The sequence below is a fragment of the Ictalurus punctatus genome, chromosome 17 (assembly GCF_001660625.3).
Source record: "Ictalurus punctatus breed USDA103 chromosome 17, Coco_2.0, whole genome shotgun sequence".
NCBI lineage: Eukaryota > Metazoa > Chordata > Actinopteri > Siluriformes > Ictaluridae > Ictalurus > Ictalurus punctatus.
In genome coordinates, this window is record NC_030432.2 from 15,961,352 (window position 1) to 15,977,242 (window position 15,891).

Here is a 15,891-nt window from a genome sequence, read left to right on the forward strand (position 1 = left end):
GAACTAAGGGCAGTGCAGGAAATATCATTTCCACAGCTTTTGATCTTTCATCTTGTAATTGATTTATAATTGTGCGATGATTGTGCACACACCACAGTCCACCAGCGACAGCAGCCCCTGTTGTTGCGGGTGGCCTTGGGTTAATATAGACAACGCCCGCATAGTGTTACTGGGATTAATCCTAGTCCTGTACTTGTTTTTTGGGGCTGCCGTCTTCTCTGCGTTGGAGAGACAATCAGAGCTTGAAGCACACAAGATATGGGATAAGAAACTGACTGACTTTGCACAGGAGCACAGAATGAGCCTGGAGGACCTACATGTGCTGTTGAAGGACTATGAGGAGGCCAATAATGTTTGGGTTTGGATGCAAGACCAGAGAACATTTTGGGACTTTCCTGGTGCCTTTTGCTTTGTGGCAACTGTTATATCGACCATCGGTAAGTTTATTAAGTAATAGTACAATGTATATATTCATTGATATTATTTATGGGAGCCTATGAAAACAAAGCAGTGCCCTATGAAAATGCAGTAGGAGTATTCTTTCTCTTTTTGTACTAGTCCTTACCAAAAGTATTTTATCATATCTACGCATCAGCGAGAGTTACACTTACACAATTACAGTGTAATTAACTAAAATAGAAAAAAAAAAATATTTTTACTTAGAAAATAAAATTGTTATATTAAAAAGTTTATAATATAGGTTGTTGGGCTGGTTTTTATTTCAATATTTTAGAAACTGCTGATCTCCTGGGATTTTCACACACACACACACAACAGTCTGCAGAGTTTACACAGTATGGTACCTGGCACTAACAACCATGCTACGGTTAAAGTCACAGAGATCATGCTTTTTCCTCATGTTGTTTCCCCTGATGTTTAATCATTGATGTGAACATTAACTGAAGCTCTTAACCTGTATCTGCATGATTTTATTCATTGTGCTGCTGCCACATGATTAGCCGATTGGATAACTGCATAAATGAGCAGGTTCCTATTAAACTGACTGGTGAGTGTATATATTTCGACTAAACTGACCATTTTGAGGTATCACAATTTCTTTAACAATGGTTAATCCATTTAATCACCCTCCTTTACTATATTAATGTCTGACTAATTTATAATGGCTCCTCAAATAAACATAGCTTACGTGATAAGCTATCTTTCATCTTGTTACTAAGGCTGTGAATCAGGGCTATTAGATTCTTTGTTTAAAGAACGTTATGTGCTGTAGTTATATAATCTTTATGATCTACTATTAGTGTTCTCAGCTCTGTTTGTAGGGTACTTTCTAAACAGCCAACTCTTTCTGCTAGGGAAACCCTTTATTGTACAGTTCCATACAGCCCTTAAAAGTTTAGGATAAGCTGTATGGAAAATGGAGGGATGATAATTTAGCATTTTAATCCCATGGAGTCAATATAAATGTAAATGTAAATATAAATCTTTTTCCACACAAACATTTATAGGATATGGACTGACAGCACCAACCACCACTGTTGGGAAGATCTTCCTCATTTTCTTTGGGCTGATAGGATGTGCAGCAGCCATTCTCTTGTTCAACCTCTTTCTGGAACGTGTCGTCACACTTATAGCATATGTACTGAGTAGATGCCATGAGCAAAGACTGTGGAACAGCAGGCAAAGAACTGCTACTTCTCATCTCACCACACAACTAAGTGGCACAGCAAGTAGACAGCAGGGATGGAAGCCTTCTGTTTACCACGTAGCACTAATTTTGTTGGCAGTTTGTTTTCTGGTAACATGTGCTGCATCAGGACTCTACTCTGCTGTGGAAGGTTGGAGCTACCTGGAGTCGATGTACTTCTGCTTTGTGACCTTCAGCACTATAGGTTTTGGGGACATGGTGAGCGGGCAGCGAGAGCGCTATGAAACAAGCTGGTTTTACCAGATCCTCAACATGTTGGTCCTCTTTCTTGGTGTCTGCTGTACCTATTCTCTCTTGAACCTCATTGCTATCATGATGAAAGCAATGTTGAACTGGATCCTGGGCAATGTGCTGTGTTTGAATTGCTGTTCACGGACTGGTTTGAACAAACACCAGCCTGATCAGCTCTGCTGGTCTTGCTTCATGTGTCCTAAAGTTGAAGAATCTTATTCGACACAGATTCAAATCACCGCCAGCTGTTCTAGCCAACATTGGAGCTGCCATGTGATTAAGCTCAACACAGGGAAATGCAGATGTGAGGGTTCTACATTACAGACTGTGTGCCAGAGTGAGATGCATGGCACAGACAAAAATGTTATCTGTGAGCACAAGGTGTCAAAGGATAACATGACAGAAAATTCACTTCATGTGACCAGGGGCTGTCAACATAATAGTCTGCCTGAGCTGATGGGTGGCATGGCCATGTTAAATGACTATCTGCAAGAGACAAGCCTTAGTAGCTAATCAGCTACTACTCAATTTAGACGACATTCAACTATGAGAACAAGTTTCATGAAGCATATGGTGAACTCATCAGGGCTCATAGTTTTGACTGAAGAAGACTATTAGACTTTTTGTGTCATCAATTTTTCCAGTCTAAAGTAGATTGTATATTTTGGACAGATACATTGGCTCAGCTTCTGTTCTGCATTTCTTCATGATCCTCTTTCTAGCCAGTAGAGGGACTTGATTCTCAGGGACTTGGCAATAACTTCAAGTTAAAACAATTTCAGTGTGAAGGAGCGTACACACAAAAAAATAAAGAAAAACATTTAATGAACATATAACACAATTATGATTACAAATTAGACCATAATGTTCTGTATAAAATATTTTCACATAAACATGACCATCTTCTTGTGAAGAAAGCGTAGTTTGGGTCTCAAGATGTTTTACAGTGTTTCTGTGTATATAAATAAAATAGTAAAATGCTTTGATTTAATCTTTGGTCTCTCTTGAGTCTCTCATTATCTAGAATGAAGTGCCATTTTGTTTTCTAATCTGTCCATATAAAATTTATCCCAATAGAACTCCACAGCTGATTTAGGTATCTGTTGATTATGTTTGAAATACACTTGTTAGTTGTAAATGGTAAATTACTTAGTAAATAGAGATTGATGTCAGTGCAGTTCTTTGCTTTTATACAGTAGATGACAGTACTAAAGTCATATCATCATTTGGTATGTAGTAAACAAAATGTAATTGGAAATATTGTCAATGTGTTTTTATTATTATTATTATTACTAAGACATTTAAATTACTTATTAAATTAGATAAAAATCAACCTAGAAAACTTTAAGGCTCATGTTACATTTTCCTTCTGTTTCTTTGTGTAACTTGTCTCTTTCTCTGTCTCTCGAAAAGAGAAAAGATCAAATATATAGGGCTGATATTTCAAACAGCTAATCAGGTTAAACGGCTAATCACATCCAAACTTTATATGTCTGCTCGATTTACTCTGTATGTAGAGTTTCCTTGCATGTGCATGTTCTTCCAGTGTCCATGTGGGTTTCCTGTGGGTTCTCTGGTTTCCTCCAGCCTCCCAAAAACCATGCTGGTAGGTGGATTGGCTATGCTAAATTCCATTCCCCATAAGTGTATGTGTGTGTGTTGTGTGTGTGTGTGTGTATGCACCCAATGCTCTGGGTTGGACTGCCATCTCATTTGGCACGAACTAGGCTCCAAATCCATTGACCAGTATAAAGTGATGAATGAATGAATGAATGCTGCGTAGATATCTTGTTATTTTCTGATATTATGCAAAGATGTTAAAGATACAAAATGAATGATGATGATGATTATTAATAATAATAGATATTATTATTATTATTATTATTATTATTATTATTATTATTATTATTATTATCTTCAAAGTTGTCTTGTGCTAATGGATTACGTCATCCAACGGAGGGATACGGTGTGAAAGAGGGCGGATCACCTCCTCCTCCTCCCGGTTTGCGGTTTGACGGCGGAGTAGTGGGTTCATCTCAGTTTCCGGTACAAGATTTCAAGACGTTAAGGTTACCGAGATCGTTGACTGTACCTGACCGGATAACGACTCATATTTCAGTCTGAGAAACCCGGGGTTCAGTTTACTGCGATTTCCTGCAACTCCTTTGTGAAACAGAATGGTAAGTAAGGGCGATATCCTGCTTCTCTGCCAGCTGTCTGATTAATGAAGGTCTTGCAGTAATTCCGACACGATAGAGAACGACAGTACCACAGCAGCTGTAATACTGCACTGACTGTAATAAATATTATTATTATTATTATTATTATTATTATTATTATTATTATTATTATTATTATTGCACTGCGTTCAGGAGATATGCTGCTCAGCTACGCACACAGAAGATGAATATGGCTGCTGTGGAGTACAGACGACATCCGAGTACAGACGACATCTTATCTTATTGTGCAAGATATCAGTTAAATAACTCGCAAGACTAGACGTCTGGGTAACTAGATAAAGAGTGCAGCTTTGTAAAGACATGTTGCTGCTCGTACCTGCGTGTCTTTCTGATTATTCGGTTAGTGCTGATGGAGAACGTTTTTCTTAACGCAGATAGCTAATTGTACGTGCTGTAAGCTGCTTGTCTTTAGGAAAAAATGAGCGAGTGGGCGGGTTAATAACAGGTGGTCCAAAAATAACTTCCTCAGGTTAGCAGTTCAATTTAGCTAGCAAACCTGACCACCCAAGCACCGAATTGCGGATGATGATGATGATGATGATAATTTTATTAGCATGCTAGCTTTCTAGAAAATTCCACCAGTCTGGTTTTAGCTAGGCTAATTTCACTGCGCACAGTTATGATGTAATAAAAAACATCCACAGCCTTGGCGTTATATAGAGGACATCTATTACTCCTAACTACAGTTAGTAAAATCTAGGTTTTTGTGTAAAGTGCAGTACTCATAATAGCTTTAGAAACTGCATATGTGTGAATTGAGCTAGCTGGCAGCTCTTCTCTCCTCCTCCTCCCTTATTCTTCCTCCTTCTTCCCTCCTTCTTCCCTCTGCATTGAACCAAATCATCTGCAGCAGCCTGACACTGGATCTGCAGCAGCCCAATACTCTCAGCAGCTGCCTTTTAGGGCTGAAGTTCTTCACATTGCACGAGTTAACTCATTAAAAATGGATGAGTGGACTTTAGTTGACCATTACGTTCCCTTCAACAAGATGTTCACCATCTAATGGACTCTCAGACCAGTCCCATCAAACCTAGCCATACACACTTGTGTACATTATATTTAGCTTTAAAGTGCTCCTGAAATCAGAGGTGTTTCAGAGATGTTTATCTGTCATTTAGTGTTCTGGACATCAGTATAATAGAATATCTAGAAAATAAAATACACACATAGGTTGGAGATATTCACGTTTTAATGTTATAGCTTGTCACTTCCAGGAAAGAGTGTTTTTTTTTTTTTGTTTTTTTTTTAAGAAAAGAATTTTTTGCTGAATCATCCTGTACTAGTCTTGTGTCTGTCCAATGAAATGCTCTCTAGAGTGTATATGTCCCATGTATTGCTCTACAGGAGCAGCTCATTAGCAGCAAATATGGTTTGTTGTGTTTTAGGTGCTGGTTTTTTTTTTTTGGCAAACTATTGCCTTTTCCAGCCATCCCTTGCTTGAGCAAAAATGGTTGGATTTTTTTTTCATTTTGAACAAAGTGGAATTTGTGGAAGTTGGTAGTTACGTGACAGGCCCTTTTTGGGGATGTTCATTATCAGACTGATCAAGAACACAATACTGTCCTTATATGCTATCAGGGCATCTCCATCAGTAAGAGTATCATTTCATCTTCCATTCAGATGTTTCAGATTCTTCCTGGTAGGCTTGCTGTGATAGTCGGTGTTACCGGTGTTACACGGTGTACAGACGCACACCAATTACATCACTTGGCCACCACACACCAATTACATCACTTGCCCACCGCAGCACGTCGATTAACCGATGGGAACATTTCCTCACTGTCACAGCCCTACTTAAAATTAATGTGGACCTAAAATTATGTGGACCATCACACCCATTTGTGGTTCTTCCACAAACTGTTGCCACAAATGTGAAAGAACAGAATTGTCTAGGATGTCTATGTATGCTGTAGCATTAAGATTTCCCTTCACTGGAAGTAAGAGGCACAAACATGTTCCCCTGTGATTATGGCCCTGTGCACAAAGTGAGCCCCATGAAGACATAGTGTGCCAAGTTTGGAGTGGAAGAACTCGAGTGTCCTGCACAGAGCCCTGACTTCAACCTCACTGAACACCTTTGGGATGAGCTGGAACGCCGACTGCACACCAGTCGTCCTGGTCGGACATCAGCGCCTGACCTCACTAATGCTCTTGTGGCTGAATGAGCACAAATCTGCACACAGACACACTCCAAAATTTAGTGGAAAGTCTTCCCAGAAGAATGGAGGTTATTTTAACAGCAAGAGGGGACTATGTCCATGTTAATGCCTATGGCTTTGCAATGGACACATATTGGTGTGATGGTCAGGTGTCCACATACCTTTACCCATATAGTGTACATCACATACAGGATCAAATCACAGCTTTCATATTTTGTCCTATGATCACATACAAAATGTGTGTTGTGTCAGTTAACAGAGCAAGTGCACATGACACAACATACAAAAGCAGATCAGAATTTGTATCAGACTGGCTCGCTCCCTAAAAATGTTGGTCTGGGGATTACTTCAACTGAATTTGGATGTGAAAGTGTTCAGCTCCTGGGATCCAGATTGGTTGAACTTGTGACATTACTTCTTACTTCACGTTTCACAATGGCAGCAAAAGGAATTTTTTTTTGGCCTGCAGAGGAAACATAATCTCATCAGATTTTATAAGAATTTCTGTGTGCTGCAGGCTAGACGTTCACAATAAATAGTAATAAATAGTGTTTATATATATATATATATATATATATATATATATATATATATATATATATATATATATATATATATATATATATATATATACACAAAATCACTATTGCAATATTGTTCCTTTGCATACTGTAGATCTTCATAGTTTAGATGCTACAATTGTTGGGTCAGTTCACTGCATGCAGCTTAAATGTCGTGTGTGGAAGAGCACCATCATCTGATACGACGCTGTTTGAGGCACAAGAGACACTTGTGCCGAATTTTAGTTAGTGGCTGTTCAGCTGCCACTGATTTGAAACAGGCTAGTCATGTTCAGCTGGATGCAAAATGAACTGGTCCAAAGCTAATTGGGAGCTTGTTGATCATTCCATGCTGCAGGGTAGGTTATGTTGGAATGCGAGTCTGAGACCTGCATGACTTCAGTCAGTAAAAAAAAATGCTGTTTAAAGTCTTTGATCAACATCTGGCTTGTCTAAGGCAAAGGATAAACAGTTGCAAAGATGTTATTTCCTATTTACCTACTAACCTTCGCTGTAGCCTGCACATCCACAGTAAACATCCATATTCTTTTTGTAAGCTGCATTGCTTAGATCTTCATAGCGTGCTTGCTGAGTTGTATACAGATTTTAAATTTGGGTTTGTACTGTGTTCAGCCATATCTGGTTATCTTGTTGGTTTTAGCCTGATTTTGTTTCTTGAGAAAACATTGCCTGAGTGTAGGTCCAACGTCGGTTATTTCTAACATACCCTTTATTTGCCCTCCTGTAGCGCACGCCAACAAAAACAACTCACGTCTTTTGGAGCACCACAAAGAGACAGCCAGTCGTATCTAGATGATGGAAAAATGTATGATGTTGCTTTGGGCTGAAACATAGAAGTGTGTAACTAAGTAAAGCACAGAGTGAAGCCACCCAGTTTTAGCAGCTGATTAATGAACTGTCATAGAGTAGTGCTATAATTTTATGTGTGCTACATTGGTGACCCTCTTAGTGGCACTCTCTAATTATACCCAGAGTGGCTATTTCAGGCTGGAGAGAATTTATACACGTCCTTCATTACACTCTGAGTTGAATGTGTGTGAGAGTTTGGCCCAACTGGAGTCTGATAATGACACTGCGTTATCATTTTGTCATTGCTACAGGCAGATCAGCTGACTGAGGAACAGATTGCAGGTGAGTAGACTCTCAATTTTGATGCAATCACATGACTAACATTGTTGCTTTGTTTAAGATTCCTGTGTTCTCCGTAAACACACACAGGAACGTCAAGTAGAGCGGCCTCAACTGGAATTATTGATTTCCTTCATCAAATTAATTGCATAAAAAAACCACACAAATTAATAAAAAATTTCTGTGGAAACAGCATGGGGAAACTAGGCTTTTTGACTTTGTTCTAACAAAAATAATTAAACATTTTTCACTCAAAATATAATTGACACTCCGTGAGGAATATTTTAATAAATATTCCTTTTCATTTGCTCTCAGTCCCTAGAAACTCTGTTATTGCCTATATCAATGGTTACCAGTTGTGTTCCTGGAGATCTAACTTCCTGAAGACAAGGAAATGGCACACTACCCTACTACACAGTAGGCGAAAGCAGTATGCCAGAGGGGTATAATGTCCGAATTCTCAGTAGGCGAGACGGATGGCGTACTGCTTCCGGTTAGATTTTGCAGTGTGTAACCGAAGGACGCTACGCGAGTCAAAAATCCCACAATGCAACAGGACTGGTGCGGACGAGCTCAGACAAAATATCGCGACGGACATTGTGTCGGCTCTTTTTAAGTATTAAATCTTGGTTAAACAGGACTTGTTTAACAATACCCGAATAAATTGTTAACTTGTTGAAGGTTTAAACAAGAAAATGGTCATCACAGCATTTTGAAACCTTTTTTTTTTGTGATCTCCACCTTTACCTCAGTCTGTTAACCCCACCCACATTGTATTACTAATTCAGTTAACTTTCCTGATGTGCATTTTGTACTTAGTTTGATTGCTTTAATCTGCTCGTCCCTTTAAGATTTTTGTGTCTATGACGTCGTCGAAGGTCACATGACAATGCCACCATGGCGGATGTAGTATGTCCGAGATTGTATTAATACTACACACATACTGATTAGTACATACTGTATCGAATGCAGTATGTACTGTCACAGTACGCGATTTCTGACGCAGCCTTTAGCTCCAACCATAATCGTGCCCACCTGACCAGCCACTCATTGCCTTAAGAAGTTCTTGATCAACTAAAACAGGTGTTAGATTTTGGTTGTAGATGAAACCTGCAGGAAGATACATCTCAAGGAAAAGGATTGGTGACCACTGGCCTATACTGTTTCTCTGGTGTATAAATATAAAGCTGTACACATGTGATATCCCTTTTGCAGCATCCAAAATGGTCCCATATTCACTATTTCCAAGATTGGGAATATTGGAAACACTACACAGAACATTATTACAGGGAAGAGAAATGAATGCTTTCACACACTTCTTCACACAGGTTGTAGGGTTTCGTACACGATTTAGTCACAATTCTAAACGTAATCAGTCAGTCGTTCAGCCTTAGTCGCATTCTGTTTGATGTAAGTAGCCTTGATTGAGGCTGTCTTTCATGATATTTGGAACCATGTTATCATAATTAAAGCGCTGTCTTCAGTGTTTGTTGGTACTGGGACTAAAGGCTTGATCTAATCCACCAGAGTTCAAGGAGGCATTTTCCCTCTTCGACAAAGATGGCGATGGCACTATCACCACCAAGGAGCTGGGAACTGTGATGCGTTCGCTTGGCCAAAACCCCACAGAGGCTGAGCTGCAGGACATGATCAATGAGGTCGATGCTGATGGTGAGACTGCAGCACAGCAGTTTGTTGATGTTGACATGCTAACGTCATAAAGCTAGCAAGCTCTAATGTCTGTCAGCTATATACAGAAATTTCTAATTACTATCTAGGTTTGCTTTAGTGATGACCACAAAGTAGATTATTTCCTTAGGCAACGGTACAATAGACTTTCCAGAGTTTCTGACCATGATGGCCAGGAAGATGAAAGACACAGACAGTGAAGAGGAGATCCGAGAAGCCTTCAGAGTCTTTGACAAGGTGAGTATGTACCATGAGCTAAAAGCCTGCAAGTAATGCCTCCTTTACCTCATTAACCTGTAAATGCCTTATTGTACTTTACTGCACATATCAAGTCTATCTCTCCGCATCAAATTAATTCCTGATGATATCTGGGAGGAGCATGACCAAACAAGTTGAAACATGTCTTTTAACCTTATGTTTATTTATTTTATTTTATTTTTGGCAAAAAAAAAAAAAAAAAAGAATGTGTTTTTGATCTTGGTTATAATTGCAATTGGTTCTGATTTATCTTCCCCCACCCCTAGGACGGAAACGGCTACATCAGTGCAGCTGAACTGCGTCACGTCATGACTAACCTCGGTGAGAAGCTGACAGACGAGGAAGTTGATGAGATGATTCGAGAGGCCGACATTGATGGCGATGGGCAGGTGAATTATGAAGGTAAGTTGGTTGTCTCTGTCACATAGTGATTCAGTGTCTCAAGCAGCTTTTTTGCTTAAAATGTGCATCAGTTGTTAGGTCTGTCATAAATGCTTTTTCTAACAAGTGTAATGATTGCAGCTACCAATTGGCTATGAATCCCATCACACCGTCTGTTTCAGACTAGACACAAATTATTATGCATCAAATCAACACCTGTAATTTCACGAGCTACACTTGTGAAATTGTGTAAGTGTGGTTTAGCAGCAGACTCGCTTCTCATCATGGGGTGATGAGAACAACCTGGATAGCTTCTTGTGTACATGTGCATGCATGCTGAGAAAGACGTGTAGTGGCATATGACGTAGCATTTGCAAGAAATACCGCTGTTTTACAGCCACCTTTCTATTTCTTCTTCTCTCATGATGACCTCCGAAACAAGCTCCCTAACACTAGATTTGAGCTTTTGGCAGATGTTATTATGCTTAGACCTTCCTGATGTTGTCTCTGGACATTTTTCCTTTACATTGTCACCTCTGGATTACTTAGAGATCTAAATCTAAAAAAAAAATTATCTGTGAAAATTCTTAACTGATCACTTCTAATCTGTTGCATTTTTCTGTTTCTTTCAGAGTTTGTGCAAATGATGACTGCAAAGTGAAAGATGTTTTCCATTCTGTCTCTCTTTTACATTGCTTGTCCTAATAAGATCACTCTGTCTTTAGAAAATAAACGATCAGAAGTTTGCTTCAGTGAAAAATTAAGAGTTTCAAATTTCGCAAGACACCAACCGAAACAGAACTAAAGTGTAATTTGTTGAGAAAAATTGCAGAGTAGTCCCAGCAGATGTGAACGGACTGAGCATAACTGCATGAGCCATTTCAGAGCAGACGTCTTTATACCTGCCACAATTTGAAGACAGTGGCGCTCTAAGTCAAAAATGAAATGGCATACATTTGTAGGGTGTGGTGAACATTTTCTCTTCAAAAATGAATAAAATAACAGAATTAAATGGTCAAAATGCTGCATTCAATTAGAGAACAATTGCATGTGCCCTTTGTGGCAAAGTCATGCTTCAACTCTAACTCTGCTGCTCTGTTCCAGTCTCAAAATTGAAAGGTAGCACAACTGGATGTTTATACACGGATACTGTATTATACATCATAATGTGTACTTAAACATCTTCAAATTACGCATCACTGAAGTTTGATGGCTACTGAGCTGAAGTTTCCTGTTGGCCAGCAGATAGATTTGACAGGTTTGTCTTTATTGAAATGTGTGTATGTGTGTGCTTGTATGTGTGTGTGTGTGTGTGTGTGTGTGTGTGTGTGTGTGTGTGTGTGTGTGCGCTGGCTAAAAACGTTTCACAGGTACTGATGTATGAAGTACATGGGCTGAAGAACTGAATCTGGGTTGACTGATGTAACTTGTGTGACTGCTGAAAATGTTGAGAATAGTCATCCATGCTATTTAACAGTGTTAAGCTTTTTAAATGTATCGTTTTCTACCGTGCTTGTCTGGTGAATTTTGCATCGCCTGTTGTTGTAATAGCATGATGATCTGTGTGTTTGTTTGAATCATTTTCAGTTTTGAGATGTGCCATATACTCTTAAGCCACAGTCTTCTCTCTAAACAACTCTTAGTCACTTAGGACATATATAAAACTGATGAATATGTACACGCCCTCTTATATTTGCATTTTGGTGTTTAAAAAAAAAAAAAAAGGTATGTTCATTTACAGATGGAGATGTTACCACTCCTTTAACTAGTCGTTTGTCGCTTGCTTCTGTGGGTTCGTCAGAGCTTCTTGTTCAGTCTCTAAATCTCATCTGCGCTTTGCTTGCAGTATGACTGAAGGGGGGTAGGGGGGACAACAACCAGGGTCCATTAGAGCAGGACAAAGGTGATTTAGTTTCACTTATACTAAGTAATGTTGGGTTTTGGGGGTTATTAATATTCCAGTGATCTTACTGTGGGCGATGCAGAATTCCACTGCTCTACTCAGAGTGGTGTTTTTAATGGTTTTTGGTCAGATGTACAAATGAAAGAGGATCAAGGATTTAACATGTGAAAAGTGTATGAATAATATGCACTATATATATAATTATATATAATATAAATATAAATGTTTTCCAATAAAAATAAATGTATACTTTATGCTTGCATTCATGTTTTCACTGTCTCTTTTCTCTTTTCAGCATGCAGTGTCTCTGAGTGTCTCCATTTCGAGAATGCACTATTCACTATAGAGCAGAAGTAAACGAACAGCTCATAGTGCAGTGTGAGTGACACTTACACTGTCGATTGGTGTATGTGGAGCCAAATGTGACAAAGGATATTTTCCTCTTTACAGTTCAGTGTAACTGTGAAGAAGGAACTGTAGTTTAAGGATGTGTCTGAATCTCAAATGACATGCACATGTAGTGCAGTATGTAGGGTATGTAGCATCATTATCTTACACCCTAATAGGCAGTCATTTGAAATTAGACCTAAGGTTCAAGGTTATCTTTATTGTCCCAGACAGGCAAATTATTGTGCAGTCAGCTGTGACCACACACAGCTCTTAGACTAACAATAATCAAAAGAAACAAAACAAACAAGAAAATACTGTTATAATTACGAAGTAAAAGTCAGGTTAATTTATTTAGAAAACTGATGGCTGCTGGGAAAAAAGAGGTTTTTAAACCTATTTGTAATACATGTTGGCAGATTGTAGCTGCAGCCCTACGGAAGCAGCTTAAAATCCTGAGAGGGGGATGGCGGGAATCAGCCAGAAATGACTGGCCCTTCTTCAATGTCCTGACCTTGTACAAATGAGTTAATCATTCAAGGTCGTACCTGCAATTTTGCTGCAGACCATAACAATACTCTACAATCTATTTTTGTTTTTGAAATTGTTGGCATGTTAATGGGGCATATATTAAAATTTGACAACATCAGGTGTCCTGGTGTTGAGGTTTTTATTTTGAACTATTTACACTATTAACTATTTCCTTTGAGAAGAGAAATACTGGCATTTTTGCTGCCTATTATGGAATAAATTTTCTGTAACACATCCAGTCAGATATAAATACTTGAGTCTTAATTGATTACATCACATAACATCATTGTGATACTCACACCTTAACAATATATTTAAAAAAAAAAAAAAAAAAGCCATACAGTGCAGCTGTAGTTCATGAACTCACCGGTGTTCCCAGCTATTGTACCCAGCTGTTTTAGTTTGATATTTTCTCTGTTCTTCACAATATTTGGCATCGCAGAATAGTAACAGATTGAGCTATTATTTGGGCTTGACACTGACACTTGTTTTCATCTTCCACCTTCTTCACTTGTGAACGGTGGACACAGTGCTGCACGGTTTGACTTTTTCTAACACCATGTTCAACACATTCATTCATTCATCTTCAGTAACTGCTTTGTCCTGGTCAAGGTCATGGTGTATCTGGAGCCTGTCCCAGGAACACTGGACGCAAGGTGGGACAATTCACGCTGGATGGGACTGCATCACAGGGCAAATCCATCTTTATTGTAGCAAAGTATGTTTTTGGAAGGTGGGAGGTAACGTGAACTCAGAATTGACCTGGGGACCCAGGAGCTGAAATAATTGTGCTACAGCACTGTTACAAGACTGACACTAGAATCACAATGCAATGAATTATGACTTATAAACATTAGCGAGTTTATAAAATAACTAAATGAACCCTGTTGATTTTGTAAGATTTTTTTTAGTTCAAACAGAACAGCTACACTTTTATATAATAAACTTCAAATAATAGCTGTAAGTTTATACAAAGAAGTAGCAGCTCAAAGGTTCTGAGTTAGTGATTGAAAGATTTTCAGTGCAAATTGCAGCACTGCTTGTTGGATCCTTTACAAAGCAAGGCCCTTAACCCTCGGCTGACCAGATTATATGCTCTTTGTTGTAAATTGCTTTGGATAAAAGCTGTGCTAAATGAAACAAATGCTCAAGCTAATGGGTCAAGCACTGTCTGAACATGTTACTGTAGTTTAGACGTCACAGAACTATGATATTAATTACTCCAGCACTGCTGTGGCCTCAGTGTCAGCAATGTTTGTACATCTTGCACTAGAGGGCGCTGCTGTGTTATATTTATGTACTGTGGTCTTTGGCAGAAATGTATTGGTCTTTAATCAGTGGTGAGCTTTAAAAAAAAAAAAACCAAAGTGGTGTGATATACAGGTATAGCTCCAAGTGATTATTATTATTATTATTATTATTATTATTATTATTATTACTTTGCATGAACTAAATGAGAGACAGTGTGGCTGCGTTTGGCTTAGGCACTCAAAGTCTGCCGATGACAATTAGGGTAATCTAGGTACTATGTAGAATCTGTATAAAGCAGGGGTGGAAAAATACTGAGAAATTATACTCAAGTGAAAGTATAGATACCGTGTCAAAATCTTGCTTTTTTCCATTTATAAGAGGAACTATCCAGCCAAAACATTTATGTAAGTGAAGGTAAAAAAAAAAAAGTATTAAAAAGTAAATGTTTTAATTAATGAAATTAAGGTAATGACATGTTTTCCTGTGAAAAATAACTTTTATTACTAATCTAACACTGTCAGAAGATGATTTTCCTTTTAAATCAACTCCCCCATTTTTCTTGAAAACCTCATTCAATCTCTGTAAATTTGCCACTCACATGCAAGACTAACGCTACTGATAATAAATGAATCAGAAGTATGATATCATATAAAATAACTGATATTTACCATTAGCTAGGATTTGACTGACCTAGACCGTTTGTTACCTGAATCGATGCTAGTCTTGGCAAAAAAAAAACTTACCTCAGCATGCTTTTCAAATTTGATGGAGTTCAATCCTTTTACGCAAAGGAGAAACCTCAGTCTTTGTTTACTTCAACATATTGAAATCTTTTACAGAGGTAGGGTAAGGGGTGTTGATCCTCAAGTTCCACACTGCATTCATGTGGCATATCTATATTGAGATGCACATGGATCACTGTAGTATTAACTACATTGTGTAGCAAGAGAAGGTCACTGCAGATGACAAATTCTTGATAGTTTTTAGAATCAATGCTAAATTGAGCTTATTTGACTTACCTATAGCATACAGTCTTTAGATGCATAAGAGAAGAGACCTTTGAGATTTCTAAGAAGTACTAAAGGTCTGACTAAAAGAAGAATGCGAGAAGTAAAACTTTTTTTCTTGGAAAGTATGCCAGTAACACTTAAGAGTACAATATCAATAAGATAAAATAAAGATTAAAGTAAAGTTTAAACATGCCAAAACAATACTTAAGTATAATAATAAAATGCAATTTACTCAAGTTTTTATTTATTTATTTTTAATCTCTTATATAAAGTATGTACAATTAAATATGTAGCCTGTATAAAGCTTTGCTACCTCACAGCTTTGGGTCCCAGGTTCAGTACTGAGGTCAGGTTCTTCTCTGTGTGGAGTTTCTCATGTTCTCCCCTGTGTTCTGGGTTTCCTTCAGGTTCTCCGGCTTCCTCCAACCTCCCAAACCATTCCAGTAGGTGAATTGGCTACTCTAAAGACTGGCATC

At 38.3% G+C, this 15,891-nt stretch overlaps 2 protein-coding genes across 2 annotated transcripts; both read left to right on the plus strand.

Moving 5' to 3' along the window:
- Positions 1-855: 855 nt before the first annotated feature.
- On the plus strand, positions 856-2,888 carry si:ch211-261a10.5 (potassium channel subfamily K member 13). The gene is made up of 2 exons (XM_047161223.2): positions 856-1,006; positions 1,467-2,888. The coding sequence occupies exons 1-2, from the start codon at positions 952-954 to the stop codon at positions 2,408-2,410; spliced, it is 999 nt and encodes a 332-aa protein (XP_047017179.1). The 5' UTR covers positions 856-951; the 3' UTR covers positions 2,411-2,888.
- A 964-nt stretch (positions 2,889-3,852) lies between these two features.
- calm3a (calmodulin 3a (phosphorylase kinase, delta)) lies at positions 3,853-12,490 on the plus strand. Its single transcript, XM_017490992.3, has 6 exons — positions 3,853-4,077; positions 7,978-8,008; positions 9,533-9,676; positions 9,825-9,931; positions 10,219-10,354; positions 10,966-12,490. Exons 1-6 carry the CDS (start codon positions 4,075-4,077, stop codon positions 10,992-10,994), a joined length of 450 nt encoding a protein of 149 aa, XP_017346481.1. The 5' UTR covers positions 3,853-4,074; the 3' UTR covers positions 10,995-12,490.
- The last annotated feature ends 3,401 nt before the right edge of the window (positions 12,491-15,891 follow it).